Genomic DNA, 22,929 nt, shown 5'->3' on the forward strand with positions numbered 1-22,929 from the left:
CACATGAGTGGCATATAAGATATCAATAAGGATCTCTATAACTTCAAAAGGAGGTGGGTCAGTTACATTAAGAAAAAAAAACCACAACAAAACAACGGACACTCTGAGTGCTGTACTGGTGTATACAAAGATACAGAAAGAATGAGGAAGGTCTCCAGTGTGTTGGTTGTGTCTTTAAGATCTATGGAAAGACATGGATAAAAAGCAGACAGAATGATAAGGCATGAAAGGTCACAAATCTGCACAGGCGGAAGTAGTGACATTAATAAAATCATAGGTCCATCAAAGTATAAAAGTAAATGACAGTCAGTAAAGTAGATAACTGGGGAAGAGAACATTGCACACTGCCTTCTGCAGGCATATACAGGCAGTATCAATTTGATCTACAGTGTCAGGCCCTGTGCTTAAGCACAGGGGATACAAAGGAATGCAAAAGACAATCCCAGATCTCAAGGAATTCAGTCTAATGAGACAACATGAAAACAGCTATGTAAAATAAGATGCAGACAGGATAAATCGGAGGTAATCAACAGAGGAAAAGAAGTACCATTAAGGAAGTAATAGAGTTGAGTCAAAAAGAAATATGGTATAGTGTTTTTCTGTAACTAAACATAATAATGCCAACAATTATTGGTTTATTAAGGAAATACATCATAGTTGTTTGTGGGTATTTTTCTTGGTAACTGTTGGCCTTACCAGTCGGTAGCTGTGGTTCAGAACATACTTTACATGTCCACTGACTGGACTCTGATTCAACAGGAGCACTGCTTTCTGCAGTGCTGGCTAAAAGCAAAAAAAAAAAAAGTGAACAGTAATCAGTTAATCCTACAATGAAGCCACCCACAGCGCAGATAATACTCATGTAAACTAATGACACCTTGTAATTTGTAATACAAGCACCAATTTGCTAGTGAAATTCTGGAATTCAGTAAGTTACATCTGAATAAATTTAAATTCATCTGCATTCATCCATTTTAATTTTTCAGTATGTCAGCAGTATATTAAAATGAAACAAGTGCCCTCGGAGAATCAATTTGTGACATTCTGCCCTTTGAGCTACAAAGAGCAACATAAGGGCTCTGTGCACTTTGGGGGGTAGGTTATGTCTCGATCATGGCTATTAAACCATGACAATTACTGACCTTCAGAGTCAGCAAATGGTACACTTCACTCTTAAATCTTCTTATAGAGGACTGCTGTATTTGGAAATTTAGATGAGATTCTATTCCTTTGTCATATTCAATTCCAAACATAAAGGAATGAGAAGGTAAAACAAAGTGTGTGTGTGTGTGTGTGTGTGTGTGTGTGTGTGTGTGTGTGTACCTTTATATATACATATATGTGTATGTGACTTTCCTTTTCATGGCTTTTTGGTATTTTTGTTACTATGACAGAGTGAAAGTCAGGCAAGCTGCAAACTCCCAGCACTGTAAATAATCTCCTAATCAATGATTCTAAGATTTGGCTGATAAAAACCCAAAGCTTTATGATCCAAAGGCTCTAACCTCATCTCTGTACTGTTGCAATTCTCTATAGCAGACAAATTTAAGCAGTAAGTGAGGAGGCTGTACAGTATGGTGGAGATAATATTAGATTTGGAAGTGAAGGACTCAGGTTCCAATCCTAACTCTGCTATTTATTATTTATCTGACCTCTAAACCTATTTATGCCTCATATTCCTCACTCATGATATGAGAAATTGGACTACACGATGCTAACAGTCCTTCCAATCCTAAATCTATGATCTTGTAAAAGCTTTCCCTCCAACATTATAGTATTTCTGATGTAATTCTGTAGAATTCACATTCACATTTACAAAGAAAACCACTTGGATGTAAACAAAAGTTGTTCAGAATTATACATTTTCTATATCTAAAAAGCTGTGACCTTTTATGCTCTTCAGTCTTCTAAAAGCACCCGAGAGAAAGAAAGGTCACAATAAGAATGTTGCAGCAATTATTTGAATGCATTTAGCTGAATGTGTTGGATTTTTTTTTAATTGAAGAGCTGACTTTATTTTGTTTCTCCTACCTCTATGCATTTAATCTCTGCTTATTTAAAGCTTTCTCTTCCTTTAAAGTTCAGCTCAGGTACCACCTCCTCCCTGAGATTCAGCCCTTCTCTGTACTATTCTCATTCTAATTTAGAAAATATATTCATACCTATCTTAATTTTGGCCAAACTACATGCTCTTTGAGAGCAGGGAGGATGGAATTTTTCATATTTGTATTCCCCTCATTTCTGAGGGGAATACACATCATTTGCATATAATTTGTTAGCTGAATGAATAAATGAATTAGTAGTTATATTAATTTAAATGTACTAAACTAGGTGCTTGTAATGGAAATGTAAATTTTAAAGATCTTCCCTGCCCCTAGGCTAATGTGCACCTGAAGCCTGGGGTGGGAGGCTTGTTTTTCAGTAGATACTTCTTGATTGGCCAGTGAGTCAATAAGGTTGTTACATTCTCTGAGCCAGGAGAAGGCTATATAAGCCCTGATGTGTAACTTTGTTTTGGGACTCACTTTGTGAAGTGTTCTGTGATTTGATCTGAATTCTGGAAAGCCGTTGTTGAGAGTCCCCCGGCTTTGAAAAACCCAGAATGTGGAAACCCAGATGTTGACTGGGTATGGATGTAATGGTTGGACAGTTTGGAAATCTGTCTACTTGATGTTTCTGTCTTGATAATTATGCCTGTATACTTTGAGGTTCAGGGTGCTGACCTTTTCTCCTGAACAAGGTAAACGATATATGTCTGACTGATTAAAGTAAGCTTGTTAACCCATTTTGAGTTGCTTTCCTTTAACAAAGCAGATCCAAGAACCTGTGGTAGCTGCAAACCCTGAGGACGCTTGGGGTGCTTGCTGCTACAGTGCTGTACATCAACATGTCAATACCACTCATTTCAAATTCAACAAATTTAAAATACTGCCTTGCATGTAATAGGGGCTTGGCAAATAATTTAACTGAATCAAATCTTTATCCCACATTAGTTCTTCCTCCTGCCTAAATAGGACATCATGACTCTTTCAGTTACTCAAGCTGAAATTCTGAACGCATCTTTTAACCTTCCCTAATCCTTCCCTCTTACATGGAATCAGCTGCAAAATACTATTTTCCTTCTCATTTCTATTACTACTACCACAAGACTCTCTTACCTGAACATTTTTTTTCCAGAATCTTTTAACTGATCATAGATTTCAAACTAAGGGACCTTAAAAGGTCACTGGATTCAACAGTCTTATTTCAGAGATGAGGAAACTGAGGCCCAGTGCAATTAAATATCTTAACAAGGGTCAGTACTCTATCCACAATACCACGTTGTCTGTGATCTTCTTGCCTTTAAATGTTTCCTTCTATAATCAACTACAAATATTTTCCAAAAAGACATCTTTGATCCTTCAGTGACACTACTTCATCACTGCCCCTAAAAGAATAAGTTATACTTAAAGAACAGAAAGACAAAACTCCTAAAAGTTTCAGATAGCCAAAGAGGTATATTTTAAAAGGCAAAATATGTCTACATAAATTAGCATTTACAGGTATGTGAATACTGCATTGAAAAATTATGAAAAAACTATAAAATTCAAATCAAAACAAATTTTAGCCTTAGATGACTAAAATTTAGACTCAGAAATCTGAATAAAGAAATCTGCTTATTACAGTGGGCAGCTAGGTGGTGTGATAGAGTCCAGGACTCAAGAAGACCTGAGTTTAAATCTAGCCTTAGACATTTATTGGCTGTGTGACCCCGGGCAAGTCACTTAACCCTTTTTGACTCAGTTTCCTCATCTATAAAATGAGCTGGAGAAGGAAAGGGCAAACCACTCCAGTATTTTTGCCAAGAAAATCCCAGAAGAGTCAGACATGAATGAACAACACATATTATTAAAATACTTTTGCTTCTCTTGGGTAATTGATTGGTATACTTTTCACTTTTCATTGAACATTCACTTAACTACTTTTCAGTATAGGTTTGGAAACGTTAAAAGATAGTCCAAAACTAAACTCATTATCTTTCCAGACAAACCCCCACAATATTCCTATTATTGCTGAGAAAAACACCATGATCCCAGTCACCAGGCTCACAATTTCAATGTTATCCTTAACTCCTCACTCACACTGACCCTACATATCCAAAACTCTTGTCGTCTTCTTTTCTACCTTCATAACAGCACATCCTTTTCTCACCATACAGTCGCCATCTTGATGCTTGAAACACTGCAAGAACCTTCTGGAAGGTTCACCTGCTTCAATTCTCTCTCTACTATAATCCATTCTCCACTTAGGTTGTTTTACTTAAAGTACAGGTTAGATGATATCACAACCTCTCTCCACCCATAAACCCCAGGAGTTCTCTAGTGTCTCCAGGAAGAAATATAAAATGCTCTGTTTAGCCCCTAATTTAAGATAATCTAAAAGGCAGGTGGTGATATGGGAAAGGAGTTCAGGAAAGGGACTGGAGCTTGAACCAAAGATCTGGAAATCATTTGCATAGGGCAGATATTTGAATCCTTAGGAGCTAATGGGATCACCAAATGAGATAGTAGAAAGATTTCAGGACTTGGGAGACACCCATGGTTAGCAGGAGCAATATAGATGAAGATCCAGCAAAGGAGACAGAGAAGGAATTGTCAGATAGGTAGGAAGAGACCTTGAAAACTAAAGAGAGGAGAGGGTATGCTGGAGGAGAAGATGATGCAGAGAGGTAAAGAAGGATGAGGATTGAGAAAAGACCACTCATTGCAATCTGTCAGAGAAAATGGGTGGGGATGAAATCAAGGGTACACATAGAAGGGTTTGCCTTGAGAAAGAGAAGGGTCATCTCTTTATGTAATAGAAGGATGAAGGAAAAGATATTGAGTGATATGACATGAGATAAAGTAAAAATGACCTCATTTTTTTGGTGAAATAAAAGGTAAAGTCCTCACTTGAGAGAGTGGAGGAAGAAAGAGATTTGGGAAGCTTGAGGAGGTATGAAATGTTTTGGTAGCATGTCAATAAGAGTAATAGAGGTTAGCTTCTTAAGGGTAGGGACAACGTTTTTTCCCTTTCTTTGTATCCCTTCACTTGATACAGTCTTACACACAGTAAGCATTTAACAAGTGTTTCTTGGAATAACTTTCACTTCTTCGTGGTCTATCACATTATTAAATTGATTATGACTGTTTTTATGACCAGTCAATAAGCCTTGTTTAAGAACTGCCTAAAACTGAAGGAATTTAGTTGAACCAATTGTCGGACCAACCTCTTCCTCTTCTCCCCTCATTCCCCAACTCTATGGCCACAAAACAGTGCTAGGCCTCATCCATTGTGGCCCAGATTACAGCAATACGTTTCAAAGTGACCTTCTAGGCTTCTAGGCTCATTATCTTCCTAAAGCCCAGGTCTAAATATATCAAAGGCAGTTAGATGGTGTAGTGGATAGAGCGCTGGGCCTGGTGTCACTAAGACCTCAGTTCAAATAACACTTACTTATCTGTGTGACCCTGGGCAAATCATATAACTTCTGTTTGTCTCATTTCCTCATTTATAAAAGTGTCAATAAAAATAGCCCCTATCACTCAAGGCTATTGTGAGGATCAAATGCGATTATATATAGTGCCTAGCACAGTGCCTGGCCCATAGCAAGTGCTCTATAAATGGTGATTGTCTTCCTACATCATATCACATCATCATCATTATCACCTGTAATGATTATCCTGAAATTTTGGCAACAACCTATTATTTCTTGAATGAAACACAAACTTACCACTTTGTCATTTAAGGCCCTGCACAATTAGACTCTATTTCACCTTTCCAGAGTTTTTTCATACTGTTTCCACCCAAAGAAGACAACTTGGTATTTCCTTGGATATTTTTCATCACTGAAAAATAACAGGTTCCACCCACACAGGGAGATTAAAAAGTTTTGCTTAATCATCTTAAGCAAAAAAAGAGGTACTGCAGCTTTTCCTTGACCATGGCTAACGGTTTCTTCCCAGAGGAAAAAAAAATCCTCACTTAAGCAATGGAGAAGTAGCCTTGACTTTAGGGTTATTAGACTAGGATAGAATCACAGCAAATAGAAGTGAAAGGGGCTGACAAGAGCATGTTGTCCAAAAGTTCTGAAGCTCGTAATCTATTGCTGGCCTCATTTCACACAGCAAACTAGCTATCAAAGAGAATAAGTCATATAGCTTAATAAAGAGCAGAACTGAGATATGAATTCTAGTCCTATGATTCCAAATCTAGGACTCTTCCCACAACACTACAGCTGCCTCAGAGTATTTTATAAAATGTGAGAAAAAAAGAGTGAGGAAAAAGTCCAAGACAAAGCTAATAAGAGTAGAATTTGTCCAATTGAAAGACAAAAGATGCATTCTTAGATTAAGAAAAAACTTTAAAAGCAACATATCCTTAATAAACAAAAAATAATATTGCTGCTAGGTTAGCAGGATTAGAACTTTAAATGATTTTTCCAGTACTAATTTTAATCAATTCTTTAACATTTTCTGGCCTGGTCCCTTTGTTATTTAAATGTGAACATTTGCAGACTAGATGATAGAGAAGAAAAACTGAAGTTTTCCACAGATAAATCATTTTCAAAATTACAGGAAATTAAAGCCCATGATTTTTAAAAAAATTCACAACCAAATCAAACCACCCCAAAGACAAAAACCTACCCTTCTTAAAAAAGGTTAACCCAGGATATATGAAACAAGCTTCTTTTATTAATTCAAAATTCTTTGCTAGGTGTGTACTACCATGTCAGCTAAAGGCCCAAATTGAATAATATTCTGGCTATATATCCAGAAAGGGGGATAAACATCTGTCATTCCCCCACATACCATGCACAATATTGGAGACCTGCTTCAGCACTGGCTTCTCCATTTTTTTGGCATAAAAAGCTGCATACCACACTCGCAACTCGGTGCCTGGAGGAATATCCCGGGAAGTGGTGAAGTAAATGTCATTGTCATGCTGAAATGCAGTCAGGTTCTGATGCTCGTATTCCACTGCTGGCCTCACCATCATCATCCAGTTGCAATCATCCTCATTGGATGTATCAAAACAAATAGAGTGTCCATCCTTCTGGAAAACCTAAGAAATGGAAAGACAATGGCATGGTCATCTACTAAGACAGGAAAAAATACTACAAAAACCTTGGCACGAAAATGAAAAAATGAGGGGGCATAGCCAAGATGGCAGAATAAAAGCAGGAACTTGTCTGAGCTCCCGCTCCAACTACCTCCAATACCTGCAAAATATGACTAAACAAATTTTAGAGCCAAGATGGCAGAGTAGAAGCTGGAAATTCCGTGAACTCCCCCACATCCACCTCTACTTCTTGTAAAATATGACTCTAAACAAATTTTAGAGCTACAGAACCCACAAAGAAATAGAAAAAAAACAAAAACAAAGAAGCCAGCCTGGCAGGCTAACAGGAAGGGTCTATCCCACCAGGCTGGGAGCTGAGCAAAGGCTCACATGAGCTGCATGGTTCCAGCCCTGGGATGGCCCTGCCCAGAAGCCCAGACCATCCAGAGACGACTTTAGGAAAGTGAATCATCAGCAGCCGTGGCAGTTTCCCAGACTTCTCAACCCATACACGTCAAAGAGAAAGTAAAAGGTCAATGGGGAACTCTGTTGGAACTGGGTGACAGAAGGATTTGGAATATGATATTCCAGAGGTCAAAGGAACTAGGATTAAAAACGAAGAATCACCTACCCAGCAAAACTGAGTATATTGCTTCAGGGGGAAATATGGTCACACAATGTAATAGAGGACTTTTAAGCATTCTTTTTTTTTTTTTAATTTTTGGAGGGCAATTGGGGTTAAATAACTTGCCAAAGTTTACACAGCTAGTATTTTTGTGTGGGTATTAAGTCAGTTGTGAGGTCAGAACCAATCTCAGGTTGTCCTGACTCCAGGGATGATGCTCTACTCACTGCGCCACCTAGCCACCCAACAAGAATCTTTTCTACAACATGCCTGACTGGTTGTCATCTCTCCTTTTCTTTTTTTTTTTCCTTGCCTTTTGGAGGGCAATTGAGGTTAAGTAACTCACCCAAGGTTACACAGCTAGTTTTTTTGTGTTAAGTGTCTGAGGCAGGAACCAAACGCAGGTCCTCCCAACTCCGGGGCTGGTGCTTTACTCACTGCGCCACCTAGCCACCCTCAACTTTCAAGCATTCTTGATGAAAAAAACCAAACCTGAGCAGAAAATTTAACTTTCAAATACAAGAAGCATGAGAAGGTAAATAGGAAAAAAATGATAAGGAACTTATTAAAGTTGAACTATTTACATTCCTACATGGAAAAACAATAATTGTGACTCATGAGACTTTTCTCAGTTATGAGGATAGTTGAAGGGAATATATATGTATGTGTATATATATATATATATATGTACAATACATATATATGTTTATATAGGATGGTATATGTGTGTGTATATGTGTACATGTATACATAGAGGGCACAGGATCAGTTGAATAGGAAGGGATGATATCTAAAAAATAAAGAGGTGAGAGACAAATATAATGAGAGAAAGAGATAGGGAGAGATAGAATGGGGTAAATTATCTTATATAAAAGAAGCAAGAGAAAACTGTTATAATGGAGCGGAAGAGCAGGAAGGTGAAAGGGAATGAATGGGTCAACCTTACTCTCACTGAATTTGGCTTAAGGAGGGAATAACATACACATTGAATTGGGTATCTTATCCCACAGGAAAGCAAGGGGAAAGGGGATAAGAGGGGGTAATGATAGAAGGGAGGACCAAATGGGGGAGAGGTAGTTAGAAGCACTTTTGAAAAGGAACAGGGTCAAAGTAGAAAACAGAACAAGTGGGGGGGGGGCAGGATAGGATGGAGGGAAATATAGTTAATCTTTCACAATATATCTACCATGGAAACATTTTGCATAACTACACACATATAACCTATACTGAATTACTTATCTTCCCTGTGGGGGTGAGTGAGGAGGGAAGAAGGAAAAGAATCTGGAAATCAAAGTTTTAAAAACAAATGTTTAAAAAAATTGTTTTTTACATGCAACTGGTAAGATATACAGGTACTGGAGTATAGAAATCCATCTTGCCCTACCAGAAAGTTAAAGGGGGGTTTGGGGGAGGATATAAGAGACAGTAGATTGGGGAAGGGGTATTCAGTAGGCTTGCTATTTTGGGGTGGGGGGATAGAGGAGAGACAGGGAGAAAATCTGTAACTCAAAATCTTATGGAAATGAATGTTGAAAACTAAAAATAAATAAAACACTTTTTAAAAATTAAGGCCATGTTTTAAGGATATGAGACAGGTAATTCATGGATGGTTTTTCATAGCTTAGACTAGACATGAAAGTTATGATGCCACAGAGGTAGTTCTATGTTTTACATTATCTTCTGTTTTGTCTGAGAACCAACCTAGGCCAAAGTTTCATTATCAGTAACTAAGCGATACTTTCTTTCATCACAGAAAACCACAAAACAAGGAAAAATATAAAATAAGTTTCATTATTCAGGGCAGATGGTACCAAAAATATTATAGTTGTTAGGTCATGCACGAACCTTAACTTTGATATTGGTACTTTGAAATGTGAGATAGTTGTCTAATGACCAGTGTTTCTATGATTCAGAGGAAAATAAACAATATTGGTATTGAGGCTTTCACTGTAAATGTAAGCAGAAAACATAAAGAGTCACAGGTAAATGAAAGGACTACTTGTTCATTCTAGTAGATACCATGAACCAATCAAAGACATGGCCAAGTTTGTTTATGAATACAAAGTAAACCCCCCCAAAACCCAAAAGAGATGATTTTATTGGATATTTGACCATCTAATCCTGAAGTGTTCATCAGAAACACAAGCAAAAAGACCATACAAATTGCCCTTTATGCACGAATTTCTGTTACAGACAATGTAGAGATAGGATAATTCTATGATGAACTTAAAAGACTCCTCCAAACTAAGTCAACATATAATTTGATAGTTGGTGACTTTATTGTAACAAAGGAAAATAGAAATGTGATTCAGGATATTTTTGAATGAAATGAAAAGTTTCTTGCTATTCTTACAACATTACATACTTTATTCCAAGAGAAGATGTCAGATGTGGAAAGTACTAAAAATCACACAAAAATTGAACTTGACTATATCTTAACATACAGAAAACAGGTGATCTGAATGAATGTCATATCAGAATAAGTTGCGTGCAATCAGAACATTGACTAGGTAAAGCAAAATACAAAACTATTAGCAAACTTCAAGAGTGTGAATGAATAAGCAATTGCTAAGTGCCCACTATGTGCCAGACACTGTGCTAAGCACTTTACAAATATTGTTTCATTTGATCTTTACAACAACCTCAGCGAAGTAGGTGTTATTATTATTCCCATTTCAGTTGAGGAAAAAGAGGTTAAATGACTTGCCCACAGTCACACAACTACTAAGCGTTTGAGGTCACATTTGAACACAGGTCGTCCTGACTCCAGGCCCAGCACTTTATTCACTGTGCCATCTAGCGGCAGAAAGAATAAATATCTTTATCTTATAAAAAAATATCTTTTTAATCAAAAAATAATGTAATTATATTGTAATTATAATAATTCTAATCTGACCATTTCAAAATGCTACTGAAAAGAGGTCAAGGAATATAAACAAATGGTTTTTTCGGCATTTTTGGGGGGAGGGCAATTGGTGTTAAGTGACTTGCCCAAGGTCACACAGCTAGTAAGTGTTGAGTGTCTGAGGCCGAATTTGAACTCAGGTCCTCCTGACACCAGGGCCAGTGGCTCTATTCACTGCACCACCTAGCCGTTCCAACAAATGTTTTTTCCAAAGGAAGGAATATAAACTAAGAAAAACCTCCTAAAATCATTAATAATCAAAGAAATAAAAACTCCAACAACCTTGAGGAATTACCACAAACTAGAAAAAATTCATTGAAGAGAAGAGTGGTTAGACAGGCACGCTGACTCGCTGACTGTGGCACTATGACCTGGTGCAACCATTCTGGAAAACAATTTGGAACTAGGGGAAAAAATGTTACTAAATTGTTGATACCCTTTTACTGAGACACTTCACTAGTAACAAGAAGAAAGGTCCCCAACAATAATTATTCAGTGTATATATGGTTAAAAGATAGGAATCAACAGTTGTTAAAAAGAAATGCAAACTTTTAACAACAAAACAGACTGTTCCAAATCACTTATAATAAAAGAAATGAAAAATCAAAGCAAGCCTGATATTTCTTCTCATACCCAACAAATTGGCAAAGATGATGAAAGTTGGGCATACTCGATACTTCAGGAGTGTAAAGATAGACACACTAATTCCTTTACTCCAAACAATGTGGAATTATGTTAAGCAAGTAGGTAAAATGCCCATGTTTGGACTCAGATCTGATTGCTGGCTACCTAAGGAGATCAGGGGGAAAAAAAGAACAGTCTCATATCTATCAAAATAAATCTTAATAGAAGCATTTTTGTAGAAGGAAAGAAGTGGAAGCAAAGTAGGTGTTAATTTATTAGAGGAATGACTAGATAAACTGTGGCATAAAAATGAAACGTAAGAAATTAATATGAAGAACTTAAGAGATATCTGGGAAGAACTGTGATCTGAAACAGAGTGAAGAAAGCAGACCTAGGATAAGATCCACATAGTGAAGACAATAACATAAATTGAAATAACAGAAAGAATGCAAACAAACGTTATATAATTATAATGACCAGTATTGACTCCTAAAAGAAAATGAACATAATACCAGGGAAGTAGATTTTATCACAGAACAAGTCCTAGTTGTAGAGTCAAAGAACTTAAATTCAGATCCCTCCTCTGTTGCTGACTACCTTAAACAAGTCACTACACCTCAAGTTTTCTCCTTTGAGAAAAAGAGACAACTGAACCATTTAGCTTCTGAAGTCCCTTCCAGCTCTAAAGATATTATGAACTCTATCCCTGTAGAACTAGAGACCATGGATATGGACCACTGCATGATGACTATGTTGTATAGGTTACTCTTACTTTTTTTTTTTCCTTTTGGAGGGGGGAAGGTAGGGCAATTGGGGTTAAGTGACTTGCCCAAGGTCACACAGCCAGTTTTGTGTTAAATGTCTGAGGCCACATTTGAACTCAGGTCCTCCTGACTCCAGGGCTGATGCTCTATTCACTGCGCCACCTAGCCAACCCTAGTCTTACTTTTCTTTCCTCTTTATTTTTTATTCCTTGTTACAAGGCACTGGGGGAAGAGACAGGGAGAAATCATTCAGATATGATGCCAATGTTAAAAACAAGATATCAAGAAAAACTGAAACTTGTCCAAAGAAAAGTAAGGTCCCATATAAAAAAAAATACTGCAAGCTGTATTCTTTATGATATAAAAAAAAAACTGGCAACAAAGTGGGTACCCATTAATTAATGAACAGAAGACTAAGAAATATAACTGTGCCATAAAAAATGATGAATATGACATTTAAATAAACTTGGTTAGCTTTTTATGCCATATTTAAAGGCAAACACCATAACAATATTTTTTTAAATATTAAAAGGCACTTGAATGCAGATTAACTGCAATGAACAATCCAGGTTTCAAAGAAAAAAAAAAGGCTGTAACTAACACATATATCTCTTCTCATTAGAGAGACTAAGGGTAAGGAATATGGCCTACATTATCACACTTATGAGATTTGTTCATCAGTTTTCTTTGTTTTTATTCCTTTTGAATTTTTTTAATCAACTGCTTTAACTCACTTATAGTTTACATCATTCATTTGCACAAGATTTTGAGTTACAAATTTTCTCCCCTTTTTTTCCCCTACACACAACCCCAAAATAGAGATCCCATTGGATATCCTCTCCTCCAATCTGCTCTCTCCCATACCCCCTCCGACTTTCCCATAGGGGACAGTGGATCTCTATGCCCCAGTGCCTATATATTTTATTTCCCAGTAACATGTAAAATAACATTAATAATAGTATATATATATATATATATATGTATATATATATTTAAGCATTTGATTTTAAAACTTTGAATTCCAGATTCATTCCCTTCCTCCCGTCACCCGCCCTTATTGTGAAGATAAGCAATTCAATATATATTGTACATGTGTAGCTATGCAAAACATTTCCATAGTGAATATACTGTAAAAGACTGACTATTTCCTTCCCTCCTATCCCACCTCCCACTTGTTCTATTCTCTTTGATCCTGTCTCTTTTCAAAAGTGGGTGCTTCCAACTTCCCTCCCCCCCAGCCTCCCTCCCTTCCATTATCCCCCCTCTCATTCCCTTCCTCCCTACTCTCCTGTAGGGTGAGATACCCTATTTAGTGTGTATATCATTCCCTCCCTAAGCCAAATTCAAAGAGAATGAGGTTGACCCATTCCTTTTTGCCTTTCTGTCCTTCCCCTCCATTGTAACCATTTCCCCTTACCTATTCTATATGAGATAGTTTACCCCATTCTGTCTCTCCTCATCTCCTCTCGTTATATTCCTCTCACCTCTTAATTTCACCTTTTATGTAGCATACCTTCCTATTAAATTGGTCCTGTGCCCTCTATGTATACCTGTAAAGATATATACACACATTCACATATGTATTCATATACCTATATAACCTCATATATAGACATATATAGGTATGCATATATATATGCATGTATGTATATAAACACACACACACACACACATATATATATATATATATTTCTATTCCCTTTAACTATTTTCATACTGAGAAAAGTTTCATAAGTTAAAATTATCGTTTTTCCATGTAGGGATGTAAATAGTTCAACTTTGATAAGTTCCTTATGATTTCTTTTCCCTGTTTACTTCTCATGCTTCTCTTGCTTCTTGTATCTGAATGTCAAATTTTCTATTCAACTCTGGTTTTTTCATCAACAATACTTGAAGGTCCTATATTCTACTGAATGACCATATTTTCCCCTGAAACATGATACTCAGTTTTGCTGGGTAGGTGACTCTTGGTTTTAATCCCAGCTCCTTTAACCTCCGGAATATCATATTCCAGGCCCTTTGATCCCTCAGTGTAGAAGCTGCCAGATCCTGGGTTATCCTGATTGTGTTTCCACAATATTCAAATTGTTTCTTCCTGGCTGCTTGTAATATTTTCTCCTTGATCTGGGAACTCTGGAACCTGGGTATAATATTCCTAGGAGTTTTCTTTTTGGGATCTTTTTCAGGAGGTGATTAGTGGATTCTTTCAACCTCTATTTTGCCCTCTGGTTCTAAAACATCAGGGCAATTTTCCTTGAGAATTTTATTTTTATGCAATTGGGGTTAAGTAACTTGCCCAAAGTTACACGGCCAATTCTTTTTTTGTGTGGCTGTTAAGTATCTGAGGCCGGAACTGATTCTGGGTCCTCCCAAATCCGGGGCCGGCGCTCTTACTCACTGGGCCACCTAGCCACTCCTCCTTGCAAATTTCTTGAAGGATGATTTCTAGGTTCTTTTTTTGATCATGGCTTTCAGGTAGTCCAATAATTTTTAAATTATCTCTCCTGGAGTAGGGGGGGAAGGGGATGATGGAAGGGAGGGCAAGATGGGGGTGAGGGAAGTTGGAAGCACCCACTTTTGAAAAGGGACGGAATCAAAGTAGAGAATAGAACAAGTGGGAGGTGGGATAGGAGGGAGGGAAATATAGCCAATCTTTTACAATATATATACTATGTTATTGTTTTGCATTAGCCACACATGTACAACCTATAGTAAACTGCTTATCTTCCCAGTAAGGGTGGGTGACAAGGGAGGAAGGGAATGAATCTGGAATTCAAAGTTTTAAAATCAAATACTCAAATATATATACATATACTATTATTAATACTATTTTACAGTTGAAAGGGGTATGGGAGAAAATATTGGAGAGAGCAGATTGGAGGAGGGGATATCCTGTGGTACTGCTATTTTGAGGCAGTGAGTAGGGGAAAAAATGGGGAGAAAATTTGTAACTCAAAATCTGGTGGAAATGAGTGATGTAAATCAGAAGTTAATAAAGCATTTGAAAAATTAAAAAATAAATAAATAAAACACACAAAAAAATTGTGTCTCCTGGATCTATTTTCCAAGTCAGTGGTTTTCCCAATGAGATATTTCACATTGCCTTTTATTTTTTCATTTGTTTGGATCTGTTTAATACTATCTTGGTTTCTCATAAAGTCACTAGCTTCCATTTGCTCCAATCTAATTTTGAAGGAATGATTCTCTTCAGTGAACTTTTGATATTCTTTTTTCATATGGGCAGTTTGCCTTTTTAAGGCATTCTTCTCCTCACTGGCTTTTTGGGCCTCTTTTGCCATCTGAGTTAGTCTATTTTTAAGGTGCTATTTTCTTCAGTCAGGTTGTTGAGTCTCATTTCATAATTTTCTTGCATCATTCTCATTTCTCTTCCCAATTTTTCCTCTACTTCTCTGATTTTCAAAATCCTTTTTAAGCTCCTCTATGGCTTGTAACCAGCTCATACTTTTCTTGGAAGCTTTTGGTGCAGGAGTTCTGACTTCACTGTCTTCCTCCTGTTCTATGCTTTGATCCAAAATATGAGTCTAATGTTGGATTCCTGTTTGCTCTGCTTCCCTTGTTTGTTCATGTTGCCACTCAATTACTTGACTTTTGGGCTTTTTTCCACAGTAGGACTCTGCTACCAGACAGGGAAGCTTTGTACCAAATGCTGGGGTTTTCTCAGCTGCCAAAGGTATTAGTTGGGTGCCCTCTCTGAAGCCTCCATGCACTCTGGCAAGCTGGTTGCAGAGGTCCCAGGACCTCCACCCTAGACTGTAATCCAGATCCAAGCAGGTTAAAGCAAGAGCAACTACCCTTCAGATTGGTTGCTTGGTCTCCCTACAATCTGCAGGCCAGGAGGTGAAGCTGCCTTGTGGCAGCAGCTGTGCGGCTGAGTGCCTCAGTGGTTTCTCCCTCCAAGGGATAAAGGCCGGACCACACTCCCAAACTTATGGATCCCAAAGACCACACTGCACTGACCTCTCACTTTGTCCTTAGCATCTGTGGGTTGATAATTTGGAAACCACCACAGCTGCTGGTGATCTGAAGGCCGCCCTGAGGCTAAAACCACAGGCTCAGGCAGGGCTGGGCTTGGCTCCCAGAGCACTGAGCTGGCTGCTTACTGCTGGCCTGCCAGGCTGTCCTCAGCAGGAGGTTATCTTCTCTGCATCATTTTGTGGGTTCTGTAGCTCTGATGTTTGTTCAGAGTCACCTTTTTCATGAACTGGGGAATGTGGAACCTGGCGCCCCAAGGAAATCCTGTTTCTACTCCACCATCTTGACTCCACCCTTCTCCTTAACTTTTTAAATGTCATATGGGAGGGCTCAAATGAGGATAGTGTATGTGATAATAGTGGTGATGGTAGGTGGGGGATATAAAGAAATGATATAAAAACAATGAAAAAAATGAGATAAGATAGAAGAGCCAAATTAGGCATAAAAAAATATAAAGCATACACAGAAGTGATCCATTCTCGTTATGACTCAATTCTGAAAGCACTGAAGAAATTATTTTCAAGGTATTTAAGAGGGTAGTATACTCAATATTGGAAAGAATTACAGATATTATCATTTAAAATTTTTTCTTAAAAAAAGTGAGAAGATATCAATAACCGTTCATATGCCTACATTTTCAGTTTTATATAATTTTTAGGGGAAATATCTATACATGCACTAAGGTTGTCCTTCTGCATATGATTTCTAGTAGTCCATATCTTCATAGTCAGACTGAAAGGATTAGTGAATAAAGATAATATGCTATTTATTTTTTGCTAATTTTTATAATATTTTGTTGATTATTAAGAAGCATTTAACTTAGTAGAGAAGATTTCAGCCTAAGAGGCTTTGCTACAAGAAAATATCTCTCAAATATATATTAAGATTATACAATATCTCTTAATAGATGCAGCGAGATGCTTTTGTTCAATGATTCTTTGACTATCATTGTCAAACAATGCATTCAGCATGCTTTGCTCACCAAAAAGGTCATGGACAATATATTCATGGACAATATATTGCATTAAGTCCAAATGGAAGAGCTTATTCCTTAATGGTAAGTTCTTCCAGATGCTCCTGTTTGCAGAGGAAAGTGGGGTGACTGCATCGCACCTCTACACATTATAGAACCACTGTGTGATAAACCCAACTTTTTTAACCCCCTCTATTTAAGGTTACAGGCATCTAGGTGGCACAGTGGATAGACTACTAGGATTGGAACCAGGAAGATCCATCTTTCTGAGTTCAAATCTGGCTTCAGACATTTAGTAGCTCTGTGACCTGGGCAAGTCACTTAACCCTGTTTGCCTCAGTTCCTTATCTCTTTAAAAAATAAAAAAAGCTGGAGAAGGAAATGGCAAAAACCACTCCAGTATCTTTGCTAAGAAAATCCCAAATTGGATCATGAGGAGTCAGACATGATTGAAATGACCGAACAACAGGTATAAGGTTAGGTTAAAAGCTATGGAAGCTCTCCCTAAGACTTGACACTGGTAGGCTGGCTAAATCTCACCTGCCTAGCTGCTGACTATACTTCTGAGTGGCCTCAGGCATTACTGACATGGTTTCTTGAGTATATTAACTTCACCAGTTCTTTCTTTTCTATTCCTGAGTAATTAGGAGCTTCAAGAGTCGACTATAACTTCTCCAAGGATACTTGAGCTCTTTCCCTCAAGCTGTTACCTTCTGGTAGACACAGACCTGAAAGCGAGGCCTTGCGTTCTGAGGGTATTAATATATAATACATTAATGACACAATGTTGACAGGGCTAAATGAGGCTGTGGTATCAGACGCCTTACACTTAATTGTGGCCCATATGAGGGATAAGGGGGGAGAGAGGGGAATCAACTGTAGGTGGTGAAAACCCAGAGGATTCCAGGAGCAAGCCATTATAAGCAACTGACACGTGCTTCCCCATGAATTTTTCATGTTTTAGAAAAACTACATTCTGCTCCTCCCACCCACAAATATTATGATGGCCCACATTTATTGGCTCCCACACTCATTTCTGCCTCTTCTGAATGGGGCCAAAAACAGGCTACAACCCTGGATTGTAACTGGGCCATCCAAGAAGTCTCTCAATCTGGACCCTTATGATTCTGTAGGGTCCATATTTTTGGAAGTCTCTGTTCATAAAGACTAGGGTAAGTGAACCCTTTGTCAGCACTAAGGGGTGACCAAAATAAGCAGCTGTTAGGTTTTTGGAGCTACAAGTTTCCATAAGTATCTACTAACAATGCCAATTTAGAAAAGCAGTTGTTTGGGGCAGCTAGGTGACACAGTGAATAGAGCACCAGCCCTGGAGTCAGGAGAACCTGAGTTCAAATACGGCCTCAGACACTTGACACACTTACTAGCCATGTGACCTTGGGCAAGTCACTTAACCCCAATTGCCCTGCCCTCCCCCTTCCAAAAAGAAAAAAAAAAGCAGTTGTTTACCTGTTACTAGGCAATAGTTGCTACTAAACAGATGGCGCAAGGTCACATATCACCCTTTGTCCAAAGTTGCACACTATGATTGTGGTAAAGGAAGATGGGTAGGAGACAGGAAGTCTCTATCACTAAACAAAAAATAGTGTTCAAAATCACAGTTGTTCCTAATGCTCTTAACAAGCTGTACCTTTGCCAGAGGCTGAGATCTCCTGTTCAGATCTATCTGAAGATAGACAAAGACCCTGTCTCCTCCCCTAGTCTAATCAGCTTGTACCTAATATGGACATAGCTCCTGAGAAGCATCATTTTGCCTGTTTACTGTTCTGTTCTCTACAAGAGAGGAATTCAGTAGCTATTAATCTGGTTAATAAGAGATACTCTGAAGAATGGAGTACTAACAAGTCCTTACAATGGGCTGAGCTATAGGCCTTATGGCTAGTATGTGAGAGATCCTTGAGGGGCAGATAAAATATTTATATATACTGATTCCTGTGGAGTGGACATAGATCTGTTCAAGTGATTTGGAAGCTAGACAATCAAAGGATCTTTCTTTGCTCAACTAAACAACTAGGTCGAAGCCATTATGAGAACAGCAGAGCTTGGTCAATGGGTCCTCTGCCAGAGTGGACATGAAGCCCACGTAGGCATGTTATGTTAGGTATAAGGTCATAGAATCCATCTAAATAAGGACAAAGTTGCTATTCCTGTCCTAACCTGACTGCTTATAAGTTAGGTGGGCAATCATCTAACACTCTCTACCTGTCCTCAATTGGTAAAGTGACATTTTTATGCCATCTAAGGACAAGAGGTTTGCCCCTACTAATTAATATCATCTATAACGGGTGCATCTCCTTTCTCTACTCTCACTCTCTTCTCAACCCCTTAAAATCTGATTTTTAACCTAATCGTTCTTTTTTTTCTTTCTTTTGGAATTATATATTTTCACATTTCTTATAGTACAGTATTATTTTATCACATTTATATACCACAACTTACTCAACCATTTCTCTATTATTGGCCATCCTCTTAATTTCCAGCTGATTTTTTAAAAATTAATTTATTTTTGGTTTTCAACATTTCCACAGTATTGAGTTCCTAATTTTCTCCCCATGTCTCCTCTGCCCCCACCCCAAGATGACATGCATTCTGATTACCCCTTCTTCCAGTCTGCCCTCCCTTCTATCACCCCCCATCCCCTTCCTCCTTATTTTCTTGTACAGCAAGATAGATTTCTATACCCCAGTGCCTGTATGTCTTATTTCCTAGTTGCATGTAAAAACCATTTTTCTTAACATTTGTTTTCAAAACTTTTAAGTTCCAAATTCTCTCCCTTTTCCCCTCCCCACCCACTCTCACTGAGAAGTTAAGCAATTCAATATGTTATACATGGGTAGTTAAGCAAAACACTTCCATAACATTAATGTTGTGAAAGACTAACTGTATTTCCCTCCATCCTATCGCACCCCCCATTTATTCTATTTTCTCCTTTGACCCTGTACCTTTTCAAAAGTGTTTGCTTCTATCCCCAATCTGCTCTCCCTTTATCATCCCTCCCTTATCCCCTCCCCCCCACTTTCTTTTTTTTTTTTTTTTTTTAAAGCAATTGGGGTTAAGTAACTTGCCCAAAGTTACACAGCCAGTTCTTTTTTTTGTGTGGGTGTTAAGTATCTGAGGCCGGAACCGATCCCAGGTCCTCCCGACTCTGGGCCAGTGCTCTTACTCACTGCGCCACCTAGCTGCCCCTCCCCCCTACTTTCTTGACCTTATCATTCTACTGAAACTCCTCTTTCCAAAGTTACCAATGATATTAGTTGCCAAATCCAATGGCCTTTTGTCAACTCTCATTCTCCTTGACCTCTCTGCAGCCTTTGACAATGTTTTTTTTGTCACTCTCTTTTCCTTGATACTCTTTTCCCTCTAGGTTTTGGGGATACCACTCTCTCCTGGTTCTCCTCCTACCTCTCTGATCACTCCACTGTTTCCTTTGCAAGAGCCTCTTAACCCTTGGTGTCCCCGAGGGTTCTGCCATGGGCCCTTTTCTCTTCTCTCCATATATTACTTCACTCGGTGATCTCATCAGCACCCATGGATTTAATTACTGTCTCTATGCTGATGATATGAAATCTACCTTTCCTGCCCCAGTCTCTCTGTTTTAGTTGTGCTCAACTTTTTATGACCCTTTTTAAGGTTTTCTTCGCATTAAGATACTAGAGTAATTTGCCATTTTGTTCTCCAGTTAATTTTACAAATTACAGGAAACTGAGGCAAACAGGATTAAGCAACTTGCCCAGGGTCTCACAGCTAGTCAGATTTGAATTTAGGAAGAAGACTCTATCCTAGCACTCCATCTACTGAGCCACCTAGCTACCCCAGTTTCTCCACTGACCTCCAGTCTCCCATATTCAATTGCCTTTCAGACATCTTGAACTGGATACCCAGTTAAACTTAATATGTTCAAAACAGAACTCACTATAGTTCCTTATTCCCTCCCTCTTCCCCCCATTACTATAGAAGGCAATACATCCTCCAGTCTCTCAGGTTCATAATATAGATATCATTCCTAACTCCTCACTATCCATTACATTTCTTTTTCTAGGTTTTATAATTGCATGCCCAATTCGTTGGGCTCCCTTTTCTCTAATTTAATCACGTATGCACTCAGGGATATAAAACTTCCCCTAAGAACTGCCTTTAATGCATCCCACAGATTTTGGTATGTTGTCTCATTATTATCATTCCCTTGAATGAAATTACTGATTGTTTCTATAATTTCTTGTTTGACCCACTCATTCTTTAGGATTAAATTGTTTAATTTCCAGTTAGTTTTTAGTCTGTCTTTCCCTGGCCCTTTATTGCATATAATTTTTATTGCATCATGATCTGAGAACGATGCGTTTAATATTTCTGCCTTACTGCATAGAATTGTGAGGTTTTTATGCCCTAGAACACGGTCAATTTTTGAGTATGTGCCATGAACCGCTGAGAAGAAAGTATATTCCTTTTTATCCCCATTCAGTTTTCTCCAGAGATCTATCATACCTATCCTCTCTAAAATCCCGTTCACCTCCTTAACTTCTTTCTTGTTTATTTTGAGGTTGGATTTATCAAGTTCAGATAGGGGGAGATTAAGGTCTCCCACTAGTATAGTTTTGCTATCTATTTCTTCCTCTAATTCCTTTACCTTCACCTCTAGGAATTTGGATGCTACACCACTTGGTGCATATATGTTAAGTAGTGATATTGCTTCATTCTTGATGGTGCCTTTTAACAGGATATAGTTTCCTTCCTTATCTCTTTTAATTAGGTCAATTTTTGCATTTGCTTTATCTGAGATAAGGATTGCTATCCCTGCTTTTTTAACTTTAGCTGAGGCATGATATATTTTACTCCAACCTTTTACCTTTACCTTGTGTGTATCCCTCTGTTTCAGATGTGTTTCTTGTAAACAGCATATTGTAGGATTATGATTTCTAATCCATTCTGCTATCCGTTTCCGTTTTATAGGAGAGTTCATTCCATTCACGTTTAGTTATGATTGTTCTCTGTTTCTTTCCCCTCATCCTATTCCTGCCCCTGTTAATGTTCATATTTTCCCTCCCTTCTCCCTTCCCCCCTTAATAGTTTTCCTTTTGACCACCGCCTCCCTCAGTGTTCCCTTTTCGGCCCCCCTCCCTTTTCCTCCCCTTTTCCCCTTACTACTTCCCTCCCTACAAACCACTCCCACCCCCCTTTTGTAACCCTTTCCCCCTCCTACTACCTGTAGGATATTGTCATACTTAATGAGGTATGCTATTTTTTCTTTGCATCAAGAATGACAGGAACAGATCTCATGCGAAGCTCCTCTCCCTCCCCTCTTTCCCTCTAAAATGATGTGTGTTCTCCTTGTTTACCTTTCTAAGTCACTGTTGCTTCTCGTAATTGGAGGTTGAATTTTCCATTGAGTTCTGGCTTTTTTATCAAGAAGGTCTGGAACTCTGTTATATCACTGAATGACCATCTCTTTGCCTGGAAGAATATGCTCAGTCTCGCTGGGTATGTGATCCTTGGTTGTAATCCAAGCTGTTTTGCCTTCCTGAAAATTGTATTCCACTGCCTCTGATCTTTCAGTGTGGAGGCTGACAAATCCTGTGCAATCCTCACTGTGGACCCTCAATATTTGAATTGTTTCTTTCTGGCCGCTTGAAGTATTTTCTCTTTTATCTGGTAGTTCTGGAGTTTGGCCACAACATTTCGAGGATTTTTCAGTTTGGGATCTCTTACAGCAGGTGTCCGGTGGATTCTCTCGATTTCTATTTTCCCCTCAGGTTCTAGTATCTCAGGGCAGTTTTCCTTAACGAGCTCTTGGAGAATGTTGTCCAGGCTCATTTTTTCATCATAATTTTCTGGTAGGCCTATGATTCTCAGATTATCTCTCCTGGATCTGTTTTCCAGGTCAGTTATTTTTTCTTTGAGGTATTTTACCTCTTTTTCTAATTTTTCATTTTTGTTGTTTTGCTTGGCTACT

General features: G+C 38.2%; 1 protein-coding gene across 7 annotated transcripts in view; it reads right to left on the reverse strand.

The window, feature by feature from the left end:
- PRDM15 (PR/SET domain 15) overlaps positions 1-22,929 on the reverse strand; it is a 207,776-nt gene that overhangs the window by 127,459 nt on the left and 57,388 nt on the right. For 4 of the 7 annotated variants that reach the window (XM_069074876.1, XM_069074873.1, XM_069074870.1 and 1 more), the window contains 2 exons: positions 6,831-7,083; positions 697-783 (listed from right to left, as the gene is read on the reverse strand). In XM_069074876.1, coding sequence (XP_068930977.1) covers positions 697-783; positions 6,831-7,083 — 340 coding nt within the window. The remainder of the gene's footprint in view (positions 1-696; positions 784-6,830; positions 7,084-22,929) is intronic. The other 3 variants (XM_069074875.1, XM_069074874.1, XM_069074871.1) reach the window with 1 other exon arrangement.

This window comes from Petaurus breviceps, unplaced genomic scaffold, assembly GCF_028583685.1.
Source record: "Petaurus breviceps papuanus isolate PSGF00001 unplaced genomic scaffold, PetGlider_PUasm1.0 90897, whole genome shotgun sequence".
Classification (NCBI taxonomy): Eukaryota; Metazoa; Chordata; class Mammalia; order Diprotodontia; family Petauridae; genus Petaurus; species Petaurus breviceps.